We start from the raw sequence: 14,053 nt of genomic DNA on the forward strand, positions 1-14,053 counted from the left end.
ATCAACTCCCTATGTTTTCAAGTTTTAGGGGTGCAAAGTAGGGTTCCTTGGCCTTAAAATTAACTAATCTAAAGTGTAAGATTTTTTTTCAACAAGAGACATGGATTTTCCAACCTAGAGTTTAAAAGAGAGTTTACAATGCAAATATTCCCTAAAAATAAAATATCATGAACATTCAGATGCACCCCAATGTTTATAGCAGCACAATTCACAACCGTAAAGATGTGGAAACAACCCAAGTGCCCATGAATACATCAGTGGATTAATAAAATGTGGTATATGTATACCATGGAGTATTACTCAGCTATAAGAAATAATGGTGATATAGAATCTCTTTTGTTCTCCTGGAGAGAGTTGGAACCCATTCTATTAAGTGAAGTATCCCAAGAATGGCAAAATAAGCACCACATGTACTCACCATCAAATTGGTTTCCCTGATCATCACCTAAGTGCACATTTGGGAATAACACTAATTGGGTGTTGACAGATATGGGGGGGGGATGGGTGTAGATGTATGTATATCTACATAATGAGTGTGATGCGCACTGTCTGGGGAATGGACACGCTTGAAGCTCTGACTTGGGGGGTGGGGGGGCATGGGCAATACACATAACTTAAACTTTTGTACCCCCATAATATGCTGAAATAAAAAAATAAAATAAAATAAAATAAAATATGATGTAGAGTCACTTTAAGGCATATGTATGACTGCTGCTGGATTCTGTTGGGAGAGCTGATTCGGTGGTGTGGGAGGAGCATGGCAGCAGTGCACAGGAGACACTGGAGTGAGGGAGAGAGCTTTTGACTGTTTGTTGAGTATTGCTACATGGGGTGGCATTATCATACCTAATTTATAGCTATTAAAACGGAAGCTTCTGAAAGATGAGTTGACAACTGCCAAACAACTGGTAAATGGTACATTTGTGATCCCGACTCTGTCTGGCACCAGAGTCCACATTAAATTACACCAAATGTCTCGAGGTAGAGATGGCTTGAACTTTGTTTACTTCGTAATATTTCTACCTTCCTTGTCTACTCCCTCCCCCAAATGCATCTCTTAATTGTTTTGAAGTGAAGAGTATCACCGTGCAAAACACAGTCCCACAGCTCTCAGATAAAGCTCAATGAAACGGAATTTTGGAAAATAAGATGAGAGAGGTCACAATTTTTGAAACGAACAATACAGCCAGACCACTGAGATGCCACCATAGATTAGAATGCAGCATTTTTATTGTAAAAGTCCACATGTTAGGCAGTTCCCTTTGTGAAAAGGTTTTCAAATACATAGACAGGGAGCAGCTGATAATTAAGAATTAGATTATATATAATATATATTCATGTTGCCAATACTATGCACACATTGGAAAGCTAGCTTTTTTTAGTGTCCTCATTACAGAACACAGTTCAAGTTGACAATAACAACATGTTTCTCACCATTGGAATTTGTCAACAACTCTCCCAAAGAGTCAACATTTAATATCTTGACAATTCAAAACAAGAAAATAATTTATTCTATTTACATTTGTTTGAGGTTACATACTAGAGCACTGATATATTAAAAGTTTGTAAAACTGGCAGCTAAATGTGTTTCAAGATTCATCCAGATGACGATGGGATGATGACTTCACATGGTTTTATATTAACAATGCTACTCTCTCATCTTTTCTACTCTTTTTAGATTATCTATAAAGTTATACTAGCTGTGATCAAATTCTAACTTAGAGCAGTAACTGCCATAGAAAAGAATAAATGACAAAGGGTGCTATTTTAGAAAAATAAGAATTCAGGACAAAAACAAGAAGATGGTGCTCAACCCATCATATTTGAAGTTTGGGGAAACCACTTCACTGGATTACAACATAGGCTAATGAGGCCACATTCATAGGCTCAACCTCTATAAACTATTCATTTTTTTTTTCAGTTTTTCATTTAACCTTCAGTACTTTATGTTTATTTTTTCTTCACAGAGCATAGAATACTACATTCTGAATACCACTCAGGTATGAAACTTGCTTATTTCTGTTACAAGTTTACAAATGAAATTGTTGGATGGGTCAGAACTGACTCATCTCCAAACCTGGAAAAATAATACACAAACTCTAATTATACCTTAGCAGAGTCATCTCTGTACACAAACACAGGACGTATTGTTTTAAAGGAGTATGGAATTTGCCTAAAATAAATTTTTGAAGATAAACATAAATAGCCAGAGTTCTTTGGATCCTTCTGGTTATTTTTACAAGATCAAGTATCACTTGACAATGTCTACGTGAAAAGATGAATCACTGGTTCCAGGCCGGCACAGAGAGATTCATCAGAAGCATATGAGGGCAATTCACTTTTGAGCACTATGTGCCAGGCACTATGCAAAGTGTGGAGGACCCAAAGAAGAAATGACAAGGATTCTGCCCACAAGGCACTCACAATCACTAGAAGCAGATCTTGAGATGGAGAATAAGTTCTGTTATGATCTGTCATCCTAAAAGGAAGAAAAGATAGCGGCAAGCACATACGATTACTTTATACTCTAGTTATGAAACTGGGCATATTTAGAGGTGGCAAATGTTGATTATTCAGTCTACATTTTACTTAAAGTGTTGTAATATGTCATACAAGGAAAATAATAAGCTGTTTGAATCTTCATGCGCGAGGGAGAAGGCAATGAAAACCCCTCTCTCCAATTCCAAACTCATATCCTTTTAATTACATTCATGATTCTTCTGTAGCCCAAGGACACAAAATAAAAGACAATACTTTATGATGATAACTTCAATCCATTTATTTTGGCTCTAAAGAGATGCATGCATTAAACTTGAGGCATTCTAAGTTACTGAAATATTTACATCATTGTACATGTGATGTAGAGGAAATTTTCTTCCTCTCTTGGGATAATGGTGTGATAGATTTATAGTCTAGTCTTTTATATTTAAAATGAGTTTTGATTTTTCTCAAATGAGGGAGGTATTCTATTGGGATCAGATTTACCACAACTTGACCCCAAGTGAACACACGGTACAGTTTGGGACCTTTTTTTTCTAATTGTACTATGAATCAAGTAAGGATACCACCACCGTGATTGGTCAGGGCTTTCATTATTTCAGTTGCTGTAGCTGAAAAATATCTTGTTTGGTTTCAATGTTCTCTCTCTAATTTGACTTTGCCTTGCAGGTTTGAAACACAGCACACACTGAAGTTCAAATTACACTAACCAAAGGAGAGCTGGGCACAAACAATATGACATTATACAATTTACCAGGTTTGGACATAGAAACAAATTCAGATCATTATCAACTACAAAGGGGATTATTTAAGTGGACTTAGAATGGACATATTCTCTCTATGAGATTCAGTGACTAAGACCCATATCAATAAAACCCATACCTCTTTATAGGTAGAGGTAGGAGACCCAATAAACCAGATTGAACAGGCAGAAGGCAGTGGGAAAGAAGATCCGAGCATAGGAGTCCATTTTGGCAATGCGGATGTGTATCCTCCCATGTCTCCAAGCTCCTGTTCGGCAATCTTCAAAACAGCAGAAAAAACTGGCACAGTCCTTGCCATCCAGGCACTCATAGCCATATTCTTCATCTCTCTCTTGAAGGTGCGTGGCATTGTTCATTTGGATGGTTGCTGATCTTGGGCGGATATCAATGGTAGGAGCCTGAGACAGGGGTAGGGAAAGAGGGGGATCAGTTATACTTGAGAAATCCTAGACTATTTCTCCACAATGTCACCAATGTGATGATGAATCTGAAAATGGGCACTCAGGAAATTGCTATGACATCATGATCTACAATGGTAAAATTGAACTCAGAAAGATAGCATAGTGGCAGGTTTCAAATTTTGAGCTTAAGCAGTGCAGCTGAAAATAATATCATCAAGCTAATAGCTATAGCAAGAAGATTAAACACCAAAAGAACTCAAAGTTTTAAAGATTTAAATCAAGCTACTACATGGAATCTTATTCTATTAACTATTAGATGTGAAGTTGGTTACATGAAGGCATTTAATGGTGCTGCATGTGAGTGGAACAGAGAAATAAAAATGCATCAATTCTAAAATCAAATTTTTTGTCATGCTTACTTATAGACAAATAGAAAATCCCATTACAATGAGCAAGTGTATTAAATGCTGTTAATAGAAAATGTTAGCATCTATATAAATATAGAAGTTTCCTGATTTTATATTACAAAAGGAGAGCTTATATTTTAAGGGAATATGATACTTTGTGTAACATTCACTATCTGTAAGCTTAAGCATGTCAGCGATGTTTACCTACAGGTGAATGACAATTCAGAAAAGAATGTTACTACCTGTCAAATTCTTCTTGGCATTTGAAAAGAATCTAGTACCAATTGACTATGTGTTCCTCTAATCTTTGCTGCCAGACCAATTATAAAATTGTTATAAAACAAAATGATATATTTAATGTTAATTTGCATGAGTTAATTTTAGGATGATATAAACACAAACCCCAATTTCTCCAAATCAACTATCAGAATAAAATAGAAATCTCTTTTCAATGTTTTATGATAGGGCCAACAGGCCCAGTGATCACTCGGGAAGGAAGGCATGGCTATTTTAATTTAAAGCCTTTTAAAGAGAATATTGTTCTTACAGAATTTAGAAGTAGAGTTCATGTAGAGATTATTACATTTTTTAAAACAATCCCATTTTGAATCAGGATTTACAGAGTAAAATTTTAGTTTTAAAAGGGCATAAATATGGTAGGTATAGCCAGTAAACTGGATCCCATCTTCATCTGAGAAGAGAGAGCCAGTTTTGGCTTTGATGGTTATGATGGCCCCTTTACCTCTGATATCTCATAAGGGTTATAGCGTTTGAGCTTGGGGTAAGAACAAAACCTGTGTGAATTACTGTATGGTTGCTGAATCAATTCTAGAGATCTATAGTACTTTCTCCAAGTTAAATGTGTTATCTCTAGTAGAATACTTAAATGTCTACTTATAAAAAAAACCAAAACACCATGTAAGCATTAATAGTTAAATTCAGCAGATGCATGCAGGTGAATTTCCATTCCAAAAACATTATACCTTGAAGGAAAACATCCGAAGAAGCTTTGGGTTTGTAGACAGAAAAGAGAATTGCATTTTTTTTTAATAAAAGGGAAGAAAAAGGAAAAGAAAAAAAAAAGAGAGACAAAATAAGATAAATTAAAAATACATTTTGAAAACATAGTAAGTGAAATGAACTAAAATTATAAACACAGAAGGAGAGTTCAGGTTGGGATAAATAAAATATAGGCTGAAAGTTGCCAAATGGAATTTTGTGATTACTAGTGTAATCTTTAATAAATTAATCTACAATTATTTGACTGAAAAAGCCAATGTTGTTCATTGTGAGGAAGCTTTCTCTTGCCTGGTTCTCCTCCATAGAAATACTGCAATTTTATTTTCTAATTATCATCAAGGAGGCCTAAATAGGCAAGTCTTGACACAATTAGCCAAGGGGCATATTAAATAGGACAATGAAATTTCAGCTTCTCATTCCCAGTTTAGGTTCTTGCTAGTTCTAATAAATCACCTAATTGGCTTAAAAGGGAAAAATGCTTGAAACTCTCAGGTGATTTCATTTTCTTAGCTTCTTTAACCCCCATTTCCTCTGCCTTCTTTTCTTCTGCCATTTCCATGTCCCTGGATTAACGAATCCAACTGTTTCTATCTCTACAACCAAATCCACTCACAATGACATAGCTGACAGAGTCAGAGGGCTTCTTCAGACCTTGTTTGAAAATCAGTCCTCACGTCCTTGTTGCAGTTGGCAGGTAATAATGCCGACTGTCAATAGAACCACCTTCTTCCAGGAGAATACAATGGAAAGCGAAGGAGAGGGAGCCAAAAAAAACCAACACAAGGAAAATAAACAAGGATAGAGAAAATGGAAAGAGAGAGAAGCAAAACAGACGGGGAAGGGAAGGACTGCATAAAGCATAGTAAATATTTGAGAAATTAAAGACAAGCATTTCTTTTTTTATTAACCATCAAGAATAATGCTGATTCTTTCTTTACCTGTTATAAAGTCTTACGTTCAAATAAACATGTGCCACTTGTAGAATTTCACTGGGGTTGTTGGAGATGCATCAGGATACAACTTAGAATCAGCTAAATTCCCTCTTTATACTGCAGCCTCTATCGTCCATGGATCAGATAGCTAGACATTATTATGGCTCTCATGGCCCTTAGAGCAGAAGATTGGGAAAGGCTATAAATCCAGGAGGGTTGAGTGATTCCCTTTAACCCACCTTGGATAAGAATGGTCCCTAACTTTCATGGGGGTTCCTATGAGCCAGCCACTGTGTTCAGGTGGGTAGATGTCTAGCTATATTCTCTCCTCAACACCCACAATAAAAAGCCATTGCTTTAGGCATTTATGTTTGTGCCTCATCCTCTCTATTTAAAGTTTAGTGGCAAGCAGAAGTCATCCTACCTGTTTCCAAATCACACAAACAATGAAATTAATCCATGTTGGTAATTGCATAAATCAACATCAACCATCATTACCAATGACTAATGTTAAAGCCTTTTATATGTAGGGTACTATGTAATTATTTTTTATTTCCATTACCATATTTATTTCTCACAGCCCCACAAGACATGTATTCTTAGTAATGTTCATTTTGTATATAAGAAAACAAAGACACAGGGAAGCTAAGTAACTTGCCCAAACAGTAGGTTAGCCATTTGTTTTAAAAACAAAAAGGTACATTTTGAGCATGAAATCACTAGAAGTCCTCTGATGACAACACACACAGACACACACACACACACACACACACACACACACACTCTCACATACACACACATTAAATATTTGTAAAAGTGTAGTGATCTTTGAAATTTCAAGAACCTTGTAACTTCCTTGGGGAATGCCTTGGATGAAAGTTTTAAGTTAAAACATCAGTAATTTAAAAATATTATAGTAAAGGGGCAGAAAGATAAAAATCAATGAAACCTTGAATGATAGCAACTGGAAAATAGATGCATTTCTCAACAATGATTTTAATCCCCATGAAATGGAGAGAGAGCAGGTAATTACATTTGCATAAGAAGTCTGACTTAGAGAATCGGGTATCTCTCAGGAAACTAGTGACCATAAATGAATCCTTATGGCTTTACCAAACTCACGCATTCTGTTTTCCTCTTGGAGACTAAAGTGCTGAGCCTTAGCCTGCAGATAGTCTAACCAAACCAAACCAAAACTACGTGGTCTATCTACATAAAAATTTCAGTGGTCCCAATGGGAAATAATACATACAGGGTTTTTCTTCTTTTTGTCTTTGTCCTTGCTTGGTTTCCGGTTGCTGACGAAATAATGCAAGGTGCCATACTCCACCAAAGCAGAGAAGACAAAGATGAAGCAAACAGATACGAAGAGATCCATCGCTGTGACATAGGAGACCTTGGGGAGCGATTTCCGGGCAATGGTGCTGAGGGTGGTCATTGTCAGGACAGTGGTGATGCCTGAAGAGAAGCACAATAAAACACACTATGTGATCTTACCAGCAAGTTGGGTAACTGAGTCACTACTGAGACGAAACTGGTTTTGCCATTTCTGATAAGCAGGGTCAGCAGTGGGTACAAAGGTGTAACTGGAATTAATTCACTCTGTCCACAAATATTTATTGTGTGTCTTCTATCTACCAGTTACTGTCATAAGTACTGAATATATACTGGGGGAATATGATAGATTTTGTAATGGCCCTTATGTGCTTTATATTTTAGTGAGAGAGACACTCCATGAATCAAGCCAGGAAGAAAAGTATAATTTCAAATTGTGGTCTGCGCCTTGGAGAACAGCAGGGATGGTGAGAACCTATTTAGATGGAATGCTTAGGAAGGCCTGTTTGAGGAGTTGATGCTTAACGTGAAGCTTAAAATATCAGAAGAAACCAACTTTTTGACTATTAATAAATTAATGGAAGGTTCTGAGGAAGGGAAGCCTTGCCTGTTTTAAAATTTCTAGAATGCCTGGCATCTGGGGAGAGACAGGGGGATCAAGGTGATGCTGGTGAAACAGAAGTTTTCTTATGCGGTGCATGCAAATAGGTTTGCATATTATTCAAAATGCAAGGGGAAATCACTCAAAGGTGTTAAACAAGGTGAGTTGTATGTAAGTGACAGGGTCTGATGAGTTCTTTAAATTACAGGATGAAAATAAATATCTCAGAAGTAACATAATAACAAATATTTATTGAAAACTTTCTTGTGCTAGGCATGATGATGAGCACTATGTGTACATTGTTTCTTTGGATCTTCACAGCAGATATTTTCATTTTGATTTTATAAATGAGGAAAATGAGGCCAAAGCACAAGCCACATGGTTAAGTAGCAGAAGAAGAATTGAACACAGAAATTAAATGTCTGATTCCAAAACCCTTCTTTTACTCATTGTACAACAGTACCCAGGCAAACCAGCCCTCCCATGGTTGTTTAGTGACAGAGAACACAGTTAAGACAACCTATATGTGTTGATCAGGAGCTCTTCTAGTATAAAAGCTGTGCTATTTATAGCAAAGGCAACATGGATACAGTATTCAAACAGCCTCCAGCTCTTGCTGTATAGGAACTTGAGTCATCTTTTCATAGTCTGAACCTCAGTTTTCTCCTCTTTTGGACAAACTCTTTGAAGGCTCACCCATTTTTTCATTCTATGATTCTAGTTAAGCATCTCTTATCATAGCTGGAAGCATCTTTTTGTACGCCAAAAGCAGTAACTTCATGCCTTTACCATCTCCAGGTTTATAATTTATATTCCTCATGGGGGGGAAAAGTTTCCGTCATTTAATGATGTGCAATTATGACTCTTACTGCTGACCAAGAGACTTGTAGGAGACAATCAGATTCCTCTGTCTTAAATGGAGGTGCTAGGGAAACTCAGAAGGAATCAGGGACAGAAACTTGGAGAGCAACGAGGGAGGAGGAAGCTACAGAAAAGGACAGCAGCATCACACAGTAAAAGAGAAGGAGCTTTGGTTCTCTAAGACAGAAGCTTAGGTTACTGGTATAACATGCTTAGAAGATGACTGAATGAAGCCAAAATACTCTTGAACAAGAGCTAAGATAAAAATTGGGATATTTCTTCTTAATCACTAAAGTCTTTGTCATAAACATTTTTAAAAGGTTTAGCTATATTTCCAAGACCATGTGGTTCTCTTGGGTCACTTAATTTTAGCATAATATCAAATTTTCTTAAATACATACTATGTTATGAAATTCCAGAGAGGGGAAAGACTAGTGTTGGCCTTTAGTAGAGGAAAGGGGTGATGAATAACTATAGTTATCAATGTCATAGCCCCTTTTCTATATTATTACTGATTATGTAATAATCCATCTTCCCTTCTAGTCTATATATTCTGTGACAACCAGCATCTGTCTTGATGACTGCTGTAACCCCACAGTAGAGCATGACGCTGAAACTCAATAAACATCAAATGAATATGTGAAACAATGAATTGATGAATATTGTATATGTAAAAGACCAATAGGCCCAACCTACATTAGAGAATAGGAATACATATTTATGACTTGTGGGAGATAGTTTTAATTGCAAATAACAGTTCCTAACTTTTATTGATCTTTTCCTTTGGCCAGGTCCTGTGTCAAGCACTATAAAATCCTCACAGTTATCCTATGATGTAAGCACTATTATCCATTTGTTTATAGGTGAAAAACACTGAGCACAGAAAGAATAAAAACTTGTCCAAATCAGTATATGGTAGGGATGAGACACAAACTTAGGCAGCCTGACTTCAAATGCTATTCTCTGAACCACACTGTTTTATTTCCATAAATATATGGAAAGATATCCATGCAGAAGGAAGCAGCAGGTAGTTGGGAGCCAGTGTAGATTCCTGATGTGGGTCTGGGTATCTTCTATGTTGTCATGGTGGATTCTTAGGAAGGTTCAAGTTCCTTATCAACATACTGGGGTTGAGGAGGTGATAGAGGAACCTCATAAGGCTCTTGTGAGGGTTACCTTAAATCACGTGCACAGAATGCCAACACCCTGTGACACCTCAATAAATGTTAGATATTGGTGTCATTTATTTTAGAGAAGAAAGGTCTATTTCTTAAACTAAAAAAAAAAAGCTTCAATTAGGTTGATTATGCATTAATTGATATAGAAGTTCTTGGTTGTACCTAATCACAGCTGGTATTTTTGTGGAGAAGTGAAATACTAAATTGGCACCTCCGCCTTCATTTTGCAATCAGGCCTCAGGCCACATTTGACCTATAACCAGTGAAAATGTCAGTGTTTATGTAAATACCAGAGATGAGTTCGTTTTTAAAAATCTGGCATGTGATAATTTCGGCAAAACAAATTCTGACATGTAAGTTAAACACTGATGTAGCAAATTGGAAGATGTTATTTAGGCTACATGGGAGTTCATCAGCACCATGTAAAAGTGGAATCTTGAAGAATTTCTTCATAATATTTTCAGAGTTCTGCCTGGAGCCACAAGGAAGAAAACTGCTATGACACCAAGAATGAGAAGTAGAGAAGTGATGGTTTTAACTGATTCACCAACCAACAATAACATACCTTGATGTGGTTTTTAAATCCGGTTTTGCTAAGCAAAGAAATGAAACTTCTCTTACCTGGGATAGATGAAAAATTTCCATAACTTTTACCAATTCCTCCAGTCTTTGCATGAAGCAAGCTCCTTGGGAATGTTACCTCAAATCAGTTGGGTGAAAAATACCAACAGGTATTTTCATCATTTCATCCATTGCCACTGCACCAGGAATAAACCTCCCTGACTACCACCTGTGTACCAAGCTACACTGAAGTGTTACAAGCTCCAAGATGAGGGTTTCCCATACTCTGGTGCTCTGTGCTCAGAAATCAGCCAGACTCTCTGAGCCACGTGGACCTATTTATCCCACTCATTAAACAACTTGGCCCTAACTGTTCTATGTCAAGAAGCTTAAAGTCTGCAGGTGTTTAAGGTTACCTGATTTAAATCTTAATTGTAAACCTTGGAGAGAGTAATGGGCCTCTCACTGAAATCTAGAGCAGTGTTCTAAAAGGTGACTGCACATTTGAATTAGCTGGGGATTTTTTGTTCTTAATCCTAACACCTAGTCCATGCTCTAGAAAAATTAAACATGCAACTCTTGGGGTTTGACTAAGGCATCTGTACTTTTAAAAGTCTCCTAGTCTGCAGTGAGCTGTGATAAGGCCACTGCACTCTAGCCTGAGGGACAAGAGACCCTGCCTCAAAAAATAAATAAATAAATAAATAAAGTCTCCTAGTGAATGAGTGATTTAAATGTACAATTACATTGAGGAAGCGCTAATCTGGAGAAGTGAGACAGAAAAGTTAAAGTAGAAAAACTGGCTCAGCTGTGCTTCTCACCTGTACCCACAACTGGCCTTCAACAAAGCCTCCCACCCAGAGCAAACCTGTGTCCCATCAGCCAAGGTGCAAATCCGATAACTCTTTATTGTTGGACCTTGTGTAAGTTATTTAACCTTGCAGCACCTCTACTTCCTTAGCTCAGCTCCAAAAGACATGACAATAATTGTCATTACAACAGTTCAGTTTCTACGTGCAGTTGTGAAGACTAGAGAAGGCCACAGCCCACACTGAGCATGCCTGACTTATCAATGATCAACAAGTAGAAGCACCTGCTACTTATTTACTCATGAGGGGCCTCTTCCTCGTTCTTTAACTTACACACCTTGATCCCTTCTGACAACATGGCTTTTTGCCAACGAACACCTATTTAATGAGTGAAGTGAGCTACCCGAGTGATCATAAGAGATATTTTGACCAGCAGGAGTCCTGGCTTCTAGAAGAGAGATTGACTTGAAATCTTTTCCTTAAAATGTTTTTGGGAAGAGGGTGGTTTGGAATGCATTAATCCATTTGTTCCATCCATTCACAAGTGCACACATTAATTGAACAATCACTGAGGTCCCATCTACGTGCCAGGCACTATACTGGAGATGAAAAGACATTGACATTCTGACGTGAGAGACAGACACGCAAGCATGTAATGCAACACATTCTACTCAAAGTGACAAGTAATAGTCCTAAAGTAAGAGGCTCAACATATTTTGGGTTTGTTTCAGCATGTAGCATTAGACAAGATATTTTAATTGTTGAATAGGACTTGTAACACAAAGTACTGCATGTAACAGGAAAAATCAAAATAACTTCATTTTGAAACAGATGGGGAACTAAATTAGGTTTGGAAGAGGACAGATATGCAAATGATGTCTTTTTTTCCCCCAGTAATCACTTCTGCCCTCAGTTTAATAACCTAGTACAGATCATTTTGTCAGAAAATGACTATAGTAGCCAGCATTTCTGAGGCTTTACTCTGTTCTATGTGCTTTGCATAGAATACTTTATTTAACCCTAACAGAACCGCACAAGTGCATACAGGAATTGGTATATATTTTCTTTTGTTCGAGGAAACTGTGATTTGGAGAGATTAAACGACATTCCAAGGTTATACTGTATATGTAACTTGAAACCCAGATTTGTTGGACTTCAAAACTGAGTTCTTAACTATTACATGATGCCGCCTCTCTAGCTAGCGTTAGCAAGTGATGTTTTTAGGTTTAGGTTTGACACAGTTGATGAAAGGACTACCCTTTCATTTATAATTCATCTTTCACTAGTCTTATTTTTAGTTATGTCTTTAAAAAATCTTCTATGTCTGTGGCTTTGTTTTAGTCTGTATGAGACTTCTTCCTCATGTGAAGAAAACGATATGAAAATCCAACACAAATATCACTACATATAATAGACTGAGCAAATTGTAAATAATTAGAGGGGCTTTCCTCCTCAAAATTTCACAGTTAAATGTGTTTTCCCCAAAATAATCTTTTCAGTGACTCTTCTATAAAGACCGAATTACTTCAAACGTCATCACAATAATTAGGCATGTTGGAATTAGCCAACAGCTAGTGATGTGCTGAAAAATATGTAACAATTGACTCTCTAGAAAAAAGAAGGCCCCGAGCTTTAATGTTTACCTATCTCCATGTTGTTAATGTTTCCAGTTTGGCCCATTTCAAACTACCAAAGTGACATCTTTGAACACAGAGTTGGGAAAGGATAAATACAATCAGCTATCATGAGCCGATGGGAGCATTTTCAGCATATTATTGCCCAGAGGGTAAAACAAATAAATCTGTTAAAATTAAAAGTATTTTTATAAGTATTTTACTAAGAAAACTCACGAAAGAAAATCTATTGAGGTAATCAAGGAAAACAGAACCACAGAACTAGGAAGCTTGAAACACTATTTTTTGTAAATACGGTAGCTTCCTTTAAAATGAAACATATGGCATTTCTATGTAACTGCTGGTTGAATTTAAAACATATCAACTTAGAAAGGGAAATAAAGATTACTTGTTTTGGGGACTTATCTTGGGACGTTACAACATGAAGAAGCATATCTCACCTAAAGATGTTCTGGCTGGAACGGCATCCTTATTGATCCAGAAAGACACCCAGGATAGGACGACGATGAGTGTGCAGGGGATGTAGGTCTGGATGGTGAAGTAGCCCATTCTCCTGCTCAGGTCGAAGTAGACAGACATGACCACATAATCTCCTGGAACAGAACGAAGACAACACCTGGCAAGCCCTTATCAAAAACTGGAAACATTTGAAAATAATCATGTATTCAACGCTCACAGGCACCCATTTAAATTAAGAGGTCTCTATAAGAGCTGTGTTGTAAACTATTTTCTACTCACTTGGGTTAAAAACAGAAATCAAACAAATAAAAACTAACCTGAACTGAATCCTGATCCTTTCAGAAGCAATGTGACTACCGGATAGAAGGAAACATTTTTTTAGCATATTGGTCAAATTTTCTTTTTTCAGGTGATTTTTGACCTTCATCTTCCTACTTGATACAGACAGTATAATTTTTTGTGTGGCAGAGAGGGCAGGGGACAGTATTTCTACACTATGCCTATCTTGCCCGCAATGCATTCCAACTTTTGGAATAATTTCCTGTTTTTCTTAGGATCTTCATCTATACAAACCAGGGAGGAGTGTCGCAGT

The 14,053-nt window shown here is 37.0% G+C and overlaps 1 protein-coding gene across 7 annotated transcripts in view; it reads right to left on the bottom strand.

Annotated features, from left to right (window-relative positions):
* Positions 1 to 1,212: 1,212 nt before the first annotated feature.
* The window catches only part of GABRG2 (gamma-aminobutyric acid type A receptor subunit gamma2), a 93,047-nt gene continuing 80,206 nt past the window's right edge, over positions 1,213 to 14,053 (bottom strand). For 3 of the 7 annotated variants that reach the window (XM_045551230.1, XM_045551228.1, XM_045551227.1), the window contains 4 exons: positions 13,443 to 13,595; positions 7,276 to 7,481; positions 5,055 to 5,078; positions 1,213 to 3,661 (listed from right to left, as the gene is read on the bottom strand). In XM_045551230.1, the coding sequence (XP_045407186.1) occupies positions 3,386 to 3,661; positions 5,055 to 5,078; positions 7,276 to 7,481; positions 13,443 to 13,595 (659 nt within the window). In that variant the 3' untranslated portion in view covers positions 1,213 to 3,385. The remainder of the gene's footprint in view (positions 3,662 to 5,054; positions 5,079 to 7,275; positions 7,482 to 13,442; positions 13,596 to 14,053) is intronic. The other 4 variants (XM_045551229.1, XM_045551232.1, XM_045551233.1 and 1 more) reach the window with 4 other exon arrangements.

This window comes from Lemur catta, chromosome 5 (assembly GCF_020740605.2).
Source record: "Lemur catta isolate mLemCat1 chromosome 5, mLemCat1.pri, whole genome shotgun sequence".
NCBI classification, from domain to species: domain Eukaryota; kingdom Metazoa; phylum Chordata; class Mammalia; order Primates; family Lemuridae; genus Lemur; species Lemur catta.